General features: G+C 43.5%; 1 protein-coding gene across 1 annotated transcript in view; it reads left to right on the plus strand.

Annotated features, from left to right (window-relative positions):
* Positions 1-9,647: 9,647 nt before the first annotated feature.
* Positions 9,648-19,245, plus strand: part of RAB3B (RAB3B, member RAS oncogene family) — a 48,684-nt gene continuing 39,086 nt past the window's right edge. Inside the window, exon 1 of the mRNA XM_044673962.1 lies at positions 9,648-9,878. Within this exon, the coding sequence (XP_044529897.1) occupies positions 9,648-9,878 (231 nt within the window). The remainder of the gene's footprint in view (positions 9,879-19,245) is intronic.

Genomic DNA, 19,245 nt, shown 5'->3' on the forward strand with positions numbered 1-19,245 from the left:
CAGAAAAGAAGGTGGCAGTGTGACCCTGGGCAAGTCACTTGCCCCCCATTGCCTACCCTTACCACTCTTCTGCCTTGGAGCCAATACACAGTATTGACTCCAAGACGGAAGGTGAGGGTTTAAAAAAAAAAACAAAAGAAAAAAGAAAAGAAGGTGGCAGTACTGGAGGTGGCCCTAAAGGCACTGCCTTCTGCTTATTTTTGTATCCCTAGTGTTTAACACAGTGCCTGGCACCTGGTAGGCACTTTAAAATGCTCATTGATTGTTGATTGATTGGCAGAATAAGGATTAGCTAAATGAAGTCTTCTTGTGTTTGTTTTAAACCCTCACCTTCCTTCTTAGAATCAATACTGTGCATTGTTCCCAAGGCAAAAGAGTGGCAAGGGCTAGGCAATTGGGGGGGGGGGGTGCGGGTAAGTGACTTGCCCAGAGTCACATAGCTAGGAAGTATCTGAGGACAGATTTGAACCCAAGACCTCTCTTCCCTGGGTCTGGCTCTCCAGCCACTGAGCCACCTAGCTGCCCCTTGAGGTAAGTCTTCTGATTAAGTGTTCTTTCTTTCCCAAAGCTTAGTAATGCCTTTCCACCTAGAACCCCACATCTCACTTTGTCTGCTTTGCTCTAATGACCCCATGTAATATTAGATACGGGCATTATCTGTTTGTGCCTTCCCTTCCTACTAGAACTCTAAGCTTCAGGAGGACCAGTACTAGGTGAGATCTGCTCTAGCACCTAGCATAGTTCTAGGTACACAATAGGCACTCAGTAGTAGTAGCAGAATGAAGGAAAATAGCCTGCTCATAAGTCTAGTCTCCTAGAGAGAGCTTTGGACTCTAATCCAGGAGACTTGGTTTGGGGCTAAAGGGTCCCACCGAGTTGCTGTGTAATCTCACACAAATTATTTTCCCAGTTTGGGCAGCAGTTTCCAAACCTCCAAAACGATGGGATTGGACAACATTTCATGGGGTTTGTTCACATTAAGTAAACTGGGTATGGAGATCCTGTGTAGATGACCAGGTGGTGATGAAGCTCCCTTCACTTTCCCAGATCCCAGTGGATAGGGATGCCATTTCATCAGACAGTGGGGGAGGCAGTTGCCCTCACTTTGGTCTCTAAAGAGACAGCCTTCCCGTCATTTTCTAGCAGTGGCTCATATCTCTCGAAGGAGGTGGGCACCATTACTTTGGTCTCCAATGTGATAGTCTTCCTGTCACTTTCCAAGAGTGGATTGTATCTGCCAAAGCTGTTTATCTCCTCTGGCACTTTGCCTGTGACTAGGGTATGCAGTCATCAGGTGGCGCTTCTAGTGGTGGCATGTGATTCTAAAAAGCAGATATATGGGGGCAGCTGGGTAGCTCAGTGGATGGAGAGTCAGGCCTAGAGATGGGAGGCCCTAGGTTCCAATCTGGCCTCAGACACTTCCCAGCTGTGTGACCCTGGGCAGGTCACTTGACCCCCCCATTGCCCACCCTTACCATTCTTCCACCTATAAGCCAAAACACAAAAGTTAAGGGTTTAGAAAAAAATAAAAATAAAATAAAAAGCCTCTTCCATTGTTCTCCATGGCTGATTATGCTTATTTCCACAATTCTAGGCCTCCTTCTCTATTTGCCTGACTCATGATGTTTTGATCCAGCCTTAGGTCCCCACTTCCCTTCCACCTATTATTAATTCTAGCTGTGGGACATCAGTCCCATGAAGCCCCTTTTGCTAGCCCCCAACTTTGGAAATGGATTTTTTATTCATTGGAAATGGGAGAACTCTAGACGATTGTTACCTCAGGCTCCCCAACCTTTTCCCTTCCTGGGTGCAGGATCATTGCCTATATTTGGGGATGCAACTATCAAGGGATGGCTGTAAAACATGGGCCCTGTGTATGTACATTATTACCTTTGCCCTGCAAGTAATCCCAGGAAAAAGGCCTGTAATCAGCCAGGGCAGTATTACTGTAGCCATTGGGGATACGAGACTATAGCCTCTGGCTGGACCCCCTCTTGTTATGACCCATGGCTGTCTCTAATTTTAAATGATACAGCTCAATGTACATCTGGAAAAGGTAGTATGAATTGGGAAGGGAATGATCCCCGATGCACCCAAATTAATCTTCAGGTTATTCAACCCAGGGACCCTGGCTGGATTATAGACCGAACCTGGGGTATCAGGAGGTATCAGACCGGGAATGATCGAGGTAGTGTTATAGTTATTAAAAAAGAAGCCACAACCCCACCAGAGCCCACTCGTTCCAGAGGCCCCAGTCTTGTTTTAAACCCCCAAGTCCCATTTCCCGAACCTCTAATCTTTTGATCCCTCTTAGTTCCCCTAGCCCCACTATTGTTCCTCAGTTTAAAGACCCCTTTAAAGGACCCTTGTGGCCGCTTCTTCAAGCCTCTTATATGGCTCTTAACAATTCACCAACCTAATTTGACCAAAAGTTGCTGGCTTTGCTTGAGTGCTCGGCCTCCTTATTATGATGCTATAGCCTTAAATGCCTCCTATAATACCTCTGTCTTAGACAGACCAACTTCTTGTAACTGGGAAGACCGAAAGGTCAGTCTAACATTACAATCCATTACTGGTTGGGGTACCTGTATTGGAAATTCTTCCCTTATTAAGAAAAACCCCCAGTGCTTTCCCCAAGTTATGAGCCTCACTACTATCAATATTAAGTATTATAATCCCCCTTTAGGAGTTTAGTCTCCAGGGAAAGAGCCTGGGCAACAGGTCAGTCATGGTATCAGCAGTTATTTCAGTCTTCTCCATGGTTCACCACTTTTTTTTCCACCCTTCTGGGACCCTTAGTGATTCTTGTTCTTTTGTTGATTTTTGGACCCTGCATTTTTAACTGCTTGGTCCGGTTTGTTAAAGATCTTATTAACACTATCCAGGTTATGGTTCTGAAACAACAATACCAAAGAGACGACCCCCAAATTATGTAATGACTTGGTCGTGAGAAAGATTTCTCACTATGAACAAACAGAAGTAGGGAATGAAGTAAAGTAAATGATTAAAACTAAAACCAGTCAACTAACTCCCACCTTGCATACCTGTCTGATACCTGTAATGTCTTGTTCTCCTTAAGTCTAAGCACCGGACCAAAACACTGAGTCCTTTTATCTCTAGGGTAAAGTCCTGTTCCTTCCTGAGCACTGAACTGAAACCATGAATCTGTTCATAGGTACTAGATCAAAGCTTCAAAAATGTATTTAAACTCCACTCTGACTATGTTGCTTTGGAACTCCTTTGCTGAGTTCCCCTAGCGCGCACTAGAAATAAAGACTTCCCTTTGCTTGGATTGCATTGTCTCCGTGTGCTCCTTGGGTGGCAATCCACTTGGACCCTAACAATATGATATTTCCCCTTAATAATGAGATAATTATAAAGGCAGGATTCACCCAAAACGTAGGCAATCATTCTGTTGTTGTTTAGTGTTTGACTTTTCATGACCTCATTTAAGATTTTCTTGGCAAAGATACTGTAGTGCTTGGCCATTTCCTTTTCTAGCTCATTTTCCAGATGAGGAAACTGAGGCAAACAGGGTTCTGATTTGCCCAAGGTCATCATATTTCCTTAAAAAACTTTTTTGAAACAAAACCAGAATTCTACGAAGAAACATTTGAACTTTTAAAACTATCTATTTCTACCAGTTTTCAGCTAGAAGACTTGAAGTCTTTGAATTCATAGAATGTGAGAGATAGAAGGAACCTTAGAACCTAGAATGTCAAAGTTGGAAGGAAACCCTGAAAAACATTGGGTCCAATCCACTCCTGTCATTCACTACATTAATCCATTCATTTATTTACTCATTCCTATATTTAACAAATATTTATTAAACATCTTCTGGGCACAGAATCTTGAGCTAGATGCTAGGGGAGAGAGAAAGTTTGGGAAAGAAACTGGTTCCTTGCCTAAAAGAGCTTACATTCTAGTTTGGGGCTAAAGCACAAACAAATAACTATAGTGCCCAGTGTTGCAGAATTAGTCCATAGAAGAAGTACAAAACTGTGTTTGTGATTTCTGGGCTGAGGTGTGTACGTTTGGGGGATTATCAGGCAGAGCATCTTAGAAGGGCTGACATTTGATGAGAGCTTTAAAGGATGGTTATTAGGGATTCCGTTGATGAAAAGGACAATGAAGGTGTTGGAGGCTCAAAGAACAACCTTGAGAAAAGGAGAGATGAAGTCCAGAGGTAGAATTTTTCACCCAAGGTCATAGAATGAGAGGGAGAGCTTACACTAAGCAGAGAAAAGATTTGAGCTGGTCTTTTTACCCTTCCTTCACTGTTTTCTAGTCCCTCATATTACTGGATCCCAGAAGGATCCATTAGATTGCTTGGCAGCAAAGTAGAGAGATCTGTGCTTGAAGTCAGGAAGTCTGGAGTTCAAATCCAGCCTCAGAAATGTCCTAGTTGTGTGATCTTGGGCAAGTCACAACTTCTGCCACTGGGGAAGGAAATGGCAAACTAGGATGGGGAAGGGCCTGGAATCTGTGTTATATGAGGTCAGATGGGAGGAACTGGACCTGGGTAGCCTGCACAAGAGAAAACTTAAGGGAGGAGCAGAGACTTCCTAAGTGCCTTCAAATATTTGAAGGACTGACCTGTGAAAGGGGGATGAGACTCAATCTGTTTGGTTCCAGGGGCCCTAAACAAGAGCAATGGGGGGAGGTAGCCAAGAAGCATTCTATTTAGTCTTGGGGCCTGGAATATCTTTCTAACTAGAAGAGTTGTCCGTTAGTGAATGGGTCACTCTAGGAGTTGTGTGGGGGTGGGGAGGTAGATGGCTTTCAAGCAGAGTTGGAATGATCATTTATAGGGTATGTTTGATGTGCTGGGTCAGATAGATGGCCCCTTGATTCCTTCTAGTGCTGAGATTCTATGATTTTGCTTAAGCAAAACCAATGAGAATATTGATCAGTTGGTCATAAATTAATAAGTGCCTGCTATGTGCCAGGTACTGTGCTAAGCCCTGGGACTACAAAGAAAGGGTCCGCCCTAGAGGAGCATACAGTGTCATGGAGAACCAACATGTAAACAATGATGCATAAGCAAACTATATATAAATGGAATAAAGTGGAAATTACAGGGAAGATATTAGAATCAAGGGGGATTGGGAAGGGCTTCTTGTAGAAGGTGGGATTTTAGCTGGAATTTGAAGGAAGCCAGGAAGTAGAGAAGAGAATGGAGACAATTCCAGGCTTTGGGTGGCAGCCAGCAGAAATGTCCAATCAGGAGATGGTGTGTCTTGTGTGAGGAGCAGCAAGGAGCCAGGGTCACTGGATCTCAGGATATGTTTGGCAGAGTAAGAGACTTCTTGGAGAGAACGTAGCACTCTGCCTTAGAACTGATGATAGATGCCCCCTAAAGTCCCTTCCTGCTGAGATTTGGGGATCATTAATATCCATTAACTTTCCAGAGATAGCATTTAGGGCCGAGGAGCTCTCCAGAGAGGGGCGCCCATTCTTGACCTCCAAGGCTTCATTTGCCTTTCATTAGACAGTCACTACCAGGGCTCCCTATTTATGGGGGCAACAAGAACTGACTACATGATGCTGGTGAGCGATGTTTTCTAGCACATGGATTTCCAAATTCACAGCTGGGCACTGTCCTGCCTGCTTGTTCTAATCTTCCTCTGCCTGTTGCCTGCCAGCTAGCCTGGGCAGCCCCAGGGATGCTTGCTTTCTCAGCTGTCTCTGAATGCCTGAGTAACTCCTGCTAAAAATTGTCCCCTTGTAATGAAGAACCCCTGGAGAACTTGTCCAAATGTGTTTCCCCAGTCACCTGCCATTCTTCCTTCACCTCTGTGTATTCTGTGAAAGGTCTAGTGTTTGACTCTTTCTCACTTGGCTTCAGGTTGTTTTTTTTTTTTACAAGTCAAGACCAGAATCAGAGAGCTAGAAGAAATGTGTGGGTATAGAGGGCGGAAGGTGGGGGGAGTGGCATCTGGTCCAAATTCACTCCTGAACAGCCTTGCCTCGCTCTCTCTACAGCATCCCTTCCTAGCCCCGATATAGTCAGCTAGCTTCCACTGGTTTCTTATTCCTACTTTTTTTTCATTATTTTCCTTGAGAATCCTAGACCTTTTGTTCTTCTAAATGATTTTTGTTATTTGGCCTAGTTCTATATAAGACTGAATTCCTACATTTAATTTAGATAGTGTTATCATTTTTATCCTATTGGCAAGCTATAGTCACACATGTTGTCATTAGTTACTTAAGCTATTCTTTATTTATCATAGAAAAGTAAATACATTTTTTGCCATTTTTTGTTTTCAGGTAGCTTACATTTCCCTACTTTATCCTTTTCTCAGTGCTATCTCCTTAAAAATTTATTTCAGCAAAAGAAGAAATAAAACATTCAGCAAAAACACATTTTAAAAACCAGATGTTATATGGAGTATCCCACATTGATGGTCTACAGTTTTCTGCAAAGGAGTCTGGGGGATGTTATCTTCGTCTATCTCTTTTAGGGCCAAACTTGGTTTTTCTAATTTTGCAAAATATAGTTTCAGTTGTTTTGTTGTACTTATTCTTTCCATTTATATTAGTCATTTTATATATTGTCTTCCTGATCCTGAGAGGCTTATAGCTTTCTTCAGAGATTAACTTCAATTTGCTGCGTATATATCTACTGTTAAATCTAGAAATGTTTATATCGATAGAACTACATGTTAATAGTCATTTGTATGCTATGTTGTTTCTCCGTGTATTAGAATGTGAGTGAAGATTTTGACCTTTCCTTGTGTCCCCATCATTATAGCAGAATGCCTGGCACATAGTAAGCACTTAATAATGCTTACTGACCAGGGACAGCTAGATGTCTCAGTGGATAGAGCCAGGCCTATAGATGGGAGATCTTGGGTTCAAATCTAGTTTCTGATACTTCCTAGCTGGGGGACCCTGGGCAACTCATGTAACCCCAATTGCCTAGCCCTTTATCACTCTTCTTCCTTGGAATTAATACTTAGTATCAGTTCTAATATAGAAGGTAAGGGCTTGGGTTTTTTTTAATGCTTGTTGATCTGACTTTGCATACCTCTAAATTTCTTTTAAGAGTTTTTTGTAACTATATACATGTCTTGAGGATATGTTGGTAATTGATTTACAGTTATTTAGAATAAAACTTCATTTTCTATCATTTCTTCCTGGGTTTTGTTACTGCTAGGTAGAAATGCTATTTATTTTTGTGGTTTTATTTTGTAACCTGTTGCTTTACTAAAATGCTGTGAAATTACTAAATTAATAACTAGCTGCTTTGCTATTTTCTCTTTCTTAGTTTATTTGCTAATTTTCTATTAATTAATTAAAACATCATGTCAGCTAACAAAGATAATTTTATCTCCTTATGCCTTTAATGTTTATGTCTGTGACTTCAATTTCTTATTCTTGTCTTATTGTTATAACTAGCATTTCTACAACTATATCCAGTAGTGGCAGGGAATGGGGCCCTCCTTGTTTTATTCCTGTATTTACTGGAGAAGCTTCTAGTGTTTCCCCATTATGTATAATGGCATTTAAAACATTTAGATTTTTACCACATTAAAAAGGGTTCTTTCTATGTCTGTTTTCTTTAGGGTGTCTAGCATAAGTTGTTACCATATTATGCCAAAAGGGTTTTTCTTCATCTCTTGATGTAATCATGTGGTTTTGAATGATTTTCTTTGTGATATTGCTTTCCTAATATTGAACTATCTTTGAATCTCCAATTTGATTTTGCCTAGTAATTTTTTGGATATGTTGTGCCAACCTTATTGTCAGTAATTTAGTTAAAGTGTTTTTTTTTTTGTTGTTGTTTTTTAAACCCTTACCTTCCATCTTGGAGTGAATACTGTGTATTGGCTCCAAGGCAGAAGAGTGGTAACGGCTAGGCAATGGGGGTCAAGTGACTTGCCCAGGGTCACACAACTGGGAAGTGTCTGAGGCCAGATTTGAGCCTAGGACCTCCTGTCTCTAGGCTTGGCTCTCAATCCACTGAGCCACCAGCTGCCCCCTAGTTAAAGTTTTTTAATCAATATTCATAAATAACATTTATTGAGATATATGGCTCTTTGCTTTGTCCTTCCCTAGTTTATGAAGCAGGATTATATCTTATAAGAAGAGTTTGAAAAGGTGTTTTCTTTCTTAATATTTGAAAATAATTTATGCACTGTAGATTATTATATAATTATTCTTTAAAAGTTTGATACAATTTACCTGAAAGTCCGTCTGGACCAGGGATTACACATTAACTCCTTTTTGACTGGTCTGATTTCTTAATCTGAAATTTGTCCAAGATCTCTATTTCATGTTGTGTTAATTCAGATATTTTATTCTGTATGTTCTATTTCTTTTCAGTTTTCTAGGCCCTCATAGTCTATAGATGGAGCCAGGGGGGCTCTAGGAGGTGCAGGGGAGGTAGGAGAACATTCTAAGAATTGGGTCATGCACAGAGGCAGGAAATAGAAGGGGATGTCCAAGAAACATCAAGCAACCCAGTTTAGTTTGAGTATAGAGCAAGTGAGTAGAGGGGCTGGAAATGCCAAACAGAGGAGTCGGGTCATATCCTAGAAACAAGAGAGACCAGCTCCTCAGTGTTGAGGACATTCTCCTTAGTGGATGTTCAGTAATTGTTTGGATGACAAATGCCTGACTCTGTTGGCAAGAAAAGAGGAGGACAGTCTGAACTCTAGAGTTGGAAGGACCTTAGGAATCTTCTAGTTCCTCCTCTGTATTTTACAGATAAGGAAACTGAGGCTCAGAGAAGTAAATTGTCCTTGGTCATAGAGGTGGTAAGTGGCAGAGTCAGTATTAGAACCTAGGGATCCTCTGCTTCCAAATTCAGAGATCTTTGCCCTCGGCCACACTGTAAGAGCCTGATCTTAGAGAGTTATAATCTATTTGGGAAGATGACAATTGCATAAAAGAAACAATTAGAGACATTTCTTCAGGAGAATGAGAATTCTTTGATGACAGGGACTGTTTTTTTGTTCATCTTAGTATCCACAGTGCCTAGTACAGTGCCTGGAAGGTAATAGACATATAATAAACATTTCTTGGATTGGGCAGCCAAATTTAGTGCCTGACTGAGTGGTAAACCTCATCAGGTTTGGAAAGGAGGGAGCGCTCACTGTAATCAGGGTAGGTGTCCTGGAAAAGGTGGGACTTGGAGGATAGGCATGGTTGGGAATAGATGGAATGGGAAGAGTGAGGGGAGAGCATAAGCCAAGCCTTAAAGCAGGCCTTGGAAAGGACAAAGATGGGTAAGAATGACTTAATTGGAGCTGGGGTTCCAAGGAAGGGGCTATTCAGTGGAAGCCTAGAGGAGGGGAAAGGTATGGAAGGCCAGGATGTCTGGGTAAAAGTCAAATGGACAAGGGCTACAGGTGCAAGTGTTGGGACAATCCTACTGGAGGAATCATGGATCTAGAGTATAAGGGACCTTGGAGGTCATCTGGGCCCTCATTTCACAGAGAGAGTGACTGAGGTTCAAGGAAGCAAAGTGATTTGTTCAATGTCACCTAGGTTTAGATGTCAGAAGTGAGATTTGAACCTGCCTCCTCTGACTCCACAACTAGGCTCTCCGCTGTCTGACACAAGGATGTGTCTCTGGATGATCTCAGATGGGGATTCATGCATCTTTGGGTGACAGAAGGGGTTGTGTGTGTCTCTTGTAGATGGCTTCAGTGACAGAAGGAGGAAAAGCCGGGGGCAAAGATGCTTCAGACCAAAACTTTGACTACATGTTCAAATTGCTCATCATTGGCAATAGCAGTGTTGGGAAGACTTCTTTCCTCTTCCGGTACGCTGATGACACCTTCACGCCAGCCTTCGTCAGCACGGTGGGCATTGATTTCAAGGTGAAGACTGTTTACCGCAATGAGAAGAGAGTGAAACTCCAGATCTGGGTGAGTCTCAAAATGGTTAGAACTGGAACTAGAATGCTCCCCAAGGGCAAATTGGTCCCTTGGGTCTGGGAGACAGCATTACAACAGGCCATTGGGATGTCAATGATGAGAGAATGCTTAGGGCTTGGGTGTAGACTTTGGGGTCCTGCACCAAAGTGGTGATGATCTATCCATAATACCTGGGGCACACCGTTCACATATTCAGCCCTAGGAAAGCTACCCTGAATTTGAAACACTCTATGGGTCGATGCTCACTCAAGACCATAGCTCATGAGCCCCCACTGATATTCTTATTTTTATCAGCCAGTCAGAAGATACTTTAGTTCAGAACAAAAGACATTTAATCAAATAGCACAGCAAAAATAAGATGACAAGAAAAGATTTCCCCCACCTTGTGTGGTATATTTCCTTCACAGGTTACCACACTACTAGTAGGAAATGGCACACATATAGAGAAAATAAATAACCAAGGAATATTTGTGGATAGCATATATATATGGAGCACACACTTAAGGAATATATAAAGGTATACATGCAGAAATAAAGTGGCCAGGACACATGTAGAGGGCACATATGTTAGGACAAATGGTAAAGATGAATATGTGGTTGGGATTATTTATCCTTTTGATATCACTCTAATATTCTTTGGCAATGTTATTGCTCTATTTTATTCTGGGTATCATGTCCCTAATATATTGGTTGTTCCTTCACTGGTCTCAAGATTACCAAGCCATTTTCTGATACCAGGTGCTACTCTTTATTCCAATAGTACAGTAAGTAGAAAAACCTCCCTGACAAGGATGTTTTCTATTCTTTTAGTGCATAGCCAAGACTAGGAGCTAATTTGCCCAAACAACAGCCAGCAAGTGAAAAGAATGACTCAGTCTAAGATTAAGTCTATTTTTTTTGACAATGCTTGTCTGGTGCCAATTTCAGGTCACTAGTCCTGACAATCATCTGACTTTAGGTTAGAAAATTCCCAGTAGGAACAGGTAGGTGGCTCAATGGATAGAGAGCCAGGTTTGGAGATGGGAAGTACTGGTTCAAATCTGGCCTCAGATACTCCCTAGTGGTGTGACCCTGGGCTAGTCATTTAACCCCAGTTGTCTAACCCTTACCATTCTTCTGCCTTGGAACTGGTGCTTAGGGTCAATTCTTAGACAGAAGTTAAGGGTTGTTTTTTTTTAAGGAAAATCCCCTGTAATTCTCATTAAATTACTGTCTATAAGTCTTTGTCCCCAAAATTCATTTCAAGAACTCTGACTCCCTAGATCCCATAGGACCTGTGTGGAGACTGGGCTGCCAACGTTAGCCTCACTCTCCAAGTCCTCTTTGAATGGCCTTGAGATAAAACTAGGGGCCAGAGCAAAGAGAAACTGATCCTAGAAATTAGAACAAAAGTAGCAAGGTCATCACCATCACCCCTCTGGGATACCTTACCTACTTTTCCTCTTGCAATCAAACCTTAATGGTCTTTCCATATTTGTATCCCTAGGCAGCCAGCAGAGTGCCCCACACGCAACAGGCTTTTATAAATGTTCATTGGATTGCATTTTCTGGTCTCTTCATCCCCCTCCTGCCTTCCCTCTGAGATTCCCTCCCATACACACTGTATATATCTTGTATATACCTAGTGATTTGCATGTTGTCTTGCCCATTAGAATCTATGAGAGTTCCTTAAGGGCAGGGACTGTTTTGACTTTTCTTTGTAAACCAAGCATTTAGTCCAGTGCTTGACACACCGTAGGCATTTAATAAATGCTGTTTGATTGACTGAATTGAGAAAAGAAGACTGGGTGGGGATGATGACTGTCTTCAAGTGTTAGGAAAGATATCATGGAAAAATCATTGGATTTCATAGCCCATGAAAGCAGAATGAGGAGAATTGGAGGGGAAATGATATAAGTTACTACTTGCTAACTGTTTGAGCTGTTCCGAGGTCCAGGAGGCTGCCTTCAGAGGCTGTGAACTTACCCCTCCTTGGAGGTCTCCAGAAAGACTTCCTTTGGGGAGGTTGTAAAGATAATTGATTCCATGGATACTAGTTGGATTAGATGGTTTCTAACATCCCTTTGAATGCTGAAATTCTATGTGTCTGTGTTTGTGTGACTCAGCTTTTGAGGACCAGGCCTGCGTCTTTCACTGCTTCTCATCTCCCTCCTTCCATCCCCCCAAGACTATCACAAGTACCTAACAAGGGATATCCATCCATCAGAAAGGCCTTAAGTAATCCCAGATAGGCTGATGATCCAACAGTTCTTGCCCTCTCGGGGTTGACAGTCTTGGGACCAGCCCCCATACCCACCCACCCACGCCCCAGCTTTCTTTTTTTCCCCACTTATCAGTTGTCACCAGGTAGCCACAGTCCAATTCAGCAAACCTTTATTAAGTTGCTGAGGTAGCCAAAGCCCTTTGCCTGGCTTGGTATGGGAGTGTTTTTCCCTTGTCCTCAAGGAACTCATAGTCCTCATAGTGGAAAAGAGGAGGTGGTGTGGGACAGTGGACAGAGCCCTGGATTTGGAATTGGGGGACTTGGATTAACATCTGCCATCTAACTACCTTTAGGACCTTGGACTTTCTGAGTGGGTCTCAATTTCCTCATCTGTAGAAGGTTGGGCTAGAAGCCTTCTAAGTACTTTATAATTCTCAATTTATGGTCTTGTGTCCTTGTTATAAGTCAAGGGACCTTACTGAGACTCAGTTTCTTCATCTCTAAAATGAAAGGACTGGACCAGACAGAAGTCCCTTCCAGCTCTGGAATATAAACTTAAATCATAAAAACAGATGCGATAAGTTCCAAAGTGCTGAGAACATTCAAATTGGCTTGGAATCCATGTTAGCCCCTAGGTGGAGAGGCAGTATGGTGCGGTGGTTAGATTACTGGATTTTGGAGTCAGGAAGGCCTGAGTTCCAATCCTGTAACAGACTTTTCATAACTATGTAACCCTGGAAAGTCACTTCAGCTTTCTGGACTTCAATTTCCTCATTTCTAAAATTGATGGCCTCTGAGGTCCCTTCTGGCTCTAAATCTAGGATCCACACAGAGTCCAAGGATAGAATGTAAATGCATTGATGCCAAGGGACCAACCATCTTACTTTTGTCTTTGTATCCCCAGTATTTAGAACATAGTCGTTGTTATTTAGTTGTTTTTCAGTGGTGTCAGACTTTTTGTGATCCCATTTGGAGTTTTCTTGGCAAACCGGAGTGGTTTGTCATTTCCTTCTCCAGCTCATTTTACAGATAAGGAAACTGAGGCAAACAGAGTTAAGTGACTTGTCTTGGGTTGCACTGCTACTGTGTGTCTGAGGCCAGATTTGAACTCACAAAGATGTCTTTCTAATTCCAAGATCTATTCACTGTTCCACCAAGCTACCCATAGTACATAGTAGGAGATTAATAAATGCAGGATAATGATGAAAATGATAAGGTGGAGGGAGAGGAAAGCTCAGAAAGTCTTCTTGGAAGAGGAGGCCTTTGAGTTGATTCTTTGAGCTCCCATATCCCTACTACTTTATGATTTACAGAGTTTCTACCACCCTGCCCAATGACCTTGTGAGGGAAGAAGTGTATTATTGACTTTTCTTTTTGACAGTGGAGGACATTGAACCCATAAGAGGTGAAGTAATTTGTCCATGGGCACTGTAAGAGGCATAAGTTTAAAAGTAGGTGTGTAAGCAGGCTGGGAAAAGCCTTAGCTGGAGGTCCTGGACATTCTGAATGGAATGCAGGGGAAGGAGGAAGTGGCGTGTGCCTGAGAAGGACTCCATGGTGGTTGGCACAAACTGTTGCTGACCCTGGGAGATCTCAGAGCCAGGGGAGTTGTATCCAGATTCCCTGGGATCCTGAGAGTGGTGAAGGCTTACAGCAGAGGTCATCAGACCTGCAGAGCAGCACCGAGGAGGGAAATGGTTTGTGATCTGGTGGACAGCATTGCAAACTTTCTCTCCCTACCTGGATACCTTGGATCACCTGTTCTGGTGGAGTTGACTCCTGGCATCCTGAAACCATCCCTGGATTAGCCGTGAGATCCCAAGTAAAGCCACCCTCAGGTCCTCAGCTAAGCTGACCAAACCTGGCTGGAAGCAGGTCGGGAGGAACTTTTCCCTTGTGACTCCAGTACAGCTCTCTTTGGGCCCTGTCTTGCTTAGATCACAGGAGAGTGCAGTCAAGTCCTTCCCCTGCCCCTGTGGTTTGCCCTTAGCTTTTAAGTGTAGCAAACCCTATTCCCATCCTTAATCTTAGTTTGTCCTTGATTAAATGTGTTGCCTTAACTTATAAACTCCTGCCTTTACTTTGCTGATCACCACAGGCCTAGTCTTGATGCTTCAGAGCGGCAGTTGGACCCAACAGCCAATTCAGTTACAGACACCCCTTTGCTGTTAAACTTTAGTCTCCCTACTTGTTGGGCCCCTTCCTGTCATTCCTGTCTCTCACACCCACCTGGATCCATATTTACTGTTCAAGGCACCTTTCCCTGGTTTCTCCCTTAACAGCACACAACTAGTAAAGGTTAGAGTTGGTTGGCTTTCAGCAGGCTAGACAGAGTAGGGAGGAAGAGGAGTTTGGGAGATGATCCTGGAGGCACAGAAGGAGGCTTTGCATAATTCCAAGATTTGCTGCTAGATGCTTCCTGGGATGCTAGATTTAGAGTAAGAGATGGCCTTAGAGGTCATCAAGTCCAACTCCCTCATTATACAGAAGAGAAAACGGAGGTCCTTGAATCCAGGTTCCTTGCCCTTTTCCCATTGTATCATACTCCCCACATACATTTCAATCCCTTGTGTGTTTGTGGCTCTCCAGCATCTCTCCCTCCATACTGGCTTCCTACTCACCTACAGGGCTAGATATGGGCTAGTTCCTTCTATGAGAGCCAACTTTGCCCTCATTCCTTGATTTCCTGGGGCCGAGTCATTGCTCATTCTCACTTCTCAGGGACAGAAGGGTGAAAGGGAGTGACAGGAGCCTTCTTCTCCCTTCTATCCCCCATTTGGATTTCAGAGCAGGACAGAAACAAGTATGATGGTGCCCCCAGGGAGGCATCACAGCTGTTCCCCACACACATACCCTGCAGGCTCCTTATAGGCTTCTAGCACCTCACTGTCTGCTCCAGGAGGGCTTGGCAGCCATTTCCAGTAAATTGCTCAAGCCATTGATGCTCAGTGATGCTCATGAGCCAATTGTTCAACCAGATGGCTTCATGTAGCTCCCCACATAGGGTGAGGTTTCTGGAAAACTGGAGGAAAGGAGAAAGGGAGGCTGGGGGTATTGTGGGAAGAACCAGGAATATGGAAATGCATTACCTATTTTCAAATTCTCAAATTCTGAGTATTTCCTGGCTCTGGGACTCCAAACAAGTCAGTTCCCCTTAGTTTTGTCATCTGTAAAATAGGGAGAAAAATATATGTATTTCACAGTATTATCCTGAGGCTCAAATGAGATCATAAATGTGAATGATAGGGGATCACAAAAATGGTGGCTTTGACTATTTCTAGCTCTCTGTCTATCCACCTCTGTCTATTTGGTGCTTTCATTCCTTTGGAGAATTTCCTTGAGTCCCTGGTTGGCTCTCTAACCATTCCGTCACACTGCCTCTCATTTTCTTTATCATCATTAATTCATCCATCAGCTAGCATCATCTGCCATTAATGGATGAGGGTTACTTAGGGAAATTTCAACCAGAAGTTCCCAATCACAGTTGAGGGAAAGAAGTTGTAACCATTGGTAGAAATTGCACAAATGGAAAGCTCATGTCAGAGAGAGGTCTGGTCACTCCCAATGTCCTGTGCTCCAGAAAGCAATAGCATTTGGTTACCAGGATTCTGTTGTGGCTGCTAAAGTTTAGGAAGGCCACTGATAAACTGGACAGCACCCAGAAGATGGCAGCCCTCAACATGAAGGAACTAGAGGTTGGGTCTTAGGAAAAAACTCCTGGAAAGGTGGAACTTGAGTGTCCTGGGAACAGTATTAGATTTCTTATGCTTGGCCCTGGAGAACAGAATAAAGAGCAGGGAGGGGCTGGGGGGCAGAGGAGGAATTTGCAGAGAAGCTGATTTTGGCTTAATGTTGGCAAAACAACGAGACATCCTGAAGTAGAGTAGATTGCCCTGGAGAGAATGGATTTACCACCATGAAAGATCTTTTAAGCAATGGTCACATGAACCCCTCTAGACTATGTTATAGGGAAATTCCTGCTCAGGTATGGATGGGAACTAGATTTTGGACAAGTTGCATCCCTCTCTGGGCCTTAGAGGTTAGACTAAGCTTTCTTTCAATTCCAGGCCTATGACCCTATGATGTTGTTACTTTAATTCTCTTGGCCTCAGTTTCCTCATCTGTAAAATGAGGGGAGAAGGGATTGGCTTAGGAGGTCCCTGAGGTCCCTTTTAGCTCTAGATCTCAGATGCAGTGAAATGTTTTCTTAAGGTCCCAATGCTCTTCCACCTCTGACACTCTTTCCCCCCAACCCCTTTGTCTCTGATGTTCCCTTCTCCCATGAGGAGTCCTTCTCTCTCCACCTTTCTCTGGCTACCTCAGCTCCTAGGGAAGTTAATTACATATCAGAGAAGAGAACATCCTCACCCTTGGGGCAGAGGGGAGGCCTCATTACCTGGGAGACAGCCAGTGATTGGGAGACAGCCAGGGAGCACACATGAGGATGGAGAGAAGCTTGGCAACCCCTGTGCCATCAGCCTCAGCTCGGGTCTGTGTACAGGCTGCTTAGCAACAGGACAGACTTCCCACAGGGAGGGGAAGGAGGAGAAAGAGAGGAGAAGTTGGGAGACGAGAGGGAGATAGCAGGGAAAGGAGAGGCAGAAAGGAGAAAGAAGAGGAAGAGAGTGAGGGGGGAAGGGGAGGAGGAGTGGGGAAGGAAAGGAAGATAAAGGGAAGGGGGAGGAAGGAGAAAGTGGTGGGGGGAGAGAAAAGGAGTAGAGGGGGTGGGGAAGGCTGCAGATGCTTCTGAATAGTGCTGGAGTTGGCTACAGCTGGAGAGAAGGTGGCCCCTCCCTGGGAACAGACTTCACAGAATTCAATTACAATTAGATTTTTAACAAACATGTATTAAGTACTGATTATGTACAAAGCTCTGGAGACTAAGACAAAGTCAGCTAGGTCACGGATGGTGCTCCATCTCCCATTTCCACACTTCGGCCATTTCCTTCTCTAGCCCACTTTAGAGATGAGGAAACTGAGGCAAAGAGGGGCAAGTGACTTATACAGGATCACACAGTTGGTAAGTGTCTGAGGCCAGATTTGAATTCAGGAAGATGAGTCTCCCTAATTCCATGGTCTGTGCTCTATCCACTCTACCATCTAGCTTCATTCAAAGCTCAGTCAGTCAATGTGCATTTATGAAGCCCCTACTATGTGCCAGGAACTGACTGTGCTAAGGGCTGAGGATGCAAAGACAAAAGCCTGTCTATTCTCTAGGAGTTCTCTGTCTAATGGGGGAGACAACCTACAAACAACTTTGGACAAACAAGATCTAGGCAGGATAATCTGGGAGTAGCATCAGAGGGAAAGTATTAGAATTGAGGAGGACTGGGAGGGGCTTTTTCCAGAAAGTGGAAGACTTTAGCTAAGACTAAAGAAAACAATCTGTTCCATAAGACCTTTTTTGATTCTCTCAGCAGCTCCACACTCTCTTTCCTAAAATGACTTTGAATGGATATGTATATATATCCGAGTACAAGTGGTTTCTCTCCCAAAAGAAAGTAAGCTCCTCGAGGGCAGGAATGGCTTCATTTTCTTGGTATCTCTAGAGCCAAGCATGTAGTATATGCTTAAAATGCTTATTGTTGATTATTTAGAGAGCAGGAAATGAATGAGTTTGAACTAGATGGCTCCTGAAGCCCCTTCCAGCTCTAACACCCATAGGATCCTATGGGAGGGAAGAAAGAGAAAGAGAGAAGAAGCAAAGAGGAAAGGCTATCTAAAAGGAAAGGCTTCTCTAAAACCCCTAATCCTTTGGGAGGTCGTGGGGAGAAATTTAGGTCTTAGAACTAGAAGACAAGGCAATAAGCATTTATTAAGTACCTACTGGATGCCAGGCGCAGTACTAAGTGCCAGGGAAAAGCTAACTCTGTCAAGGAGTTTATATTCTTGGGGGAGGGGGAAGATATAATGCAAACAATGAAGTAGCTAGCTGTTGAAATGGATAGAGTGCTAGACTTGCAGTCCGGAAACCAGGAAGATTTCAATCCAATCTCAGATTCTGACTAGCTGTGAGACCCTGGAGAAGTCACTTAGGCTCTGTCTGACTCAGTTTCTCATCTCTAAATTAGGGATAATAATAGCACCTGCCTGCTGGGCTTATTATGAAGATTGAATGAGCACTTATAAAGTGCTTAAAACCTTATGTAAATGTTATCTATTATTATGATTAATTATGAACATTCAAGAAGGTATGCAGTGTAAATAGGAAGTCATCTCCAAGAGAAGGTGCTGGCATGAAGGGGGATTGGGAGAGGCATCTTGCAGAAGGTGGGACTTCAGCTTTCTTCAAAGCCCCCACCTTGTCCTTGCCCAGGAAGGACAGAGGTAGCTAATGAAGACGAAGGCGCTGTTAGCAAGTTCAAGGAGAGTGTTGGTGTGGAGACAGCCAGGACCCTGGGAAATCTGTCACTTCCCTTCTCTGGCTGGAGTTTCTGCGAAGAGGGACAGCCTTAATTGGGGTTCCGAGAGCAGCAGTCACAACTGAAACTGTCCCAATTAGCTAGCCGCCTCCTTCTTCCATCGCAGTCCCTCGGATGGGGGGCCATTTTCTCCTGCCACCCAGCCCTTTGCCTTTGGGGAGGGGAAGCAGTCACAAAGGACCTCCACTCTTTTCCTTATTGGGCAGGCAGTCTGCAAGCGTTTACATGCTCTCACTGTGATAAGCACAGACACAAAGAAAAGGGTCTTGGCTTCCACATCCGCCAAATAGACATAAAAATCCCTGTTGTGCCTCCCATGCCGGGCTGTCGTGAGGATCAATCAATCAGGCAGGCAGGCAGGCAGGCAGGCATCAAGTGCTGCTTATTGGGAATAGAATACAAATATAAGTGAAAAGATGAGCAGTCTCTGCCTTCAAGGAGCTTCTAATCTAATGAGGAAGATAATCCATAAGAGTGCTAAAAAGTTATGGGAAGGGGAGAAGGTCCCTGCCAGGAGGCATGATGGAGGAATCCAGAGCAGAGCCGCCTGGTGCTAATGAAGAGATCAGGAGCCGTCGTGCCCTCTCTTAAATAGATCCGTTGAGAGAAGACATGGGAAAACTGTCACAGAAAGTGAGATGTTTTTGTTAATTTTCCTCTTTCAGAATGTTTATCGCTCTCTCTTGTTCTTCCGTCACTTTTACTTTCCATAATCCTTCCCTCAACCAAAAGG

This window comes from Gracilinanus agilis, chromosome 4, assembly GCF_016433145.1.
Source record: "Gracilinanus agilis isolate LMUSP501 chromosome 4, AgileGrace, whole genome shotgun sequence".
NCBI classification, from domain to species: domain Eukaryota; kingdom Metazoa; phylum Chordata; class Mammalia; order Didelphimorphia; family Didelphidae; genus Gracilinanus; species Gracilinanus agilis.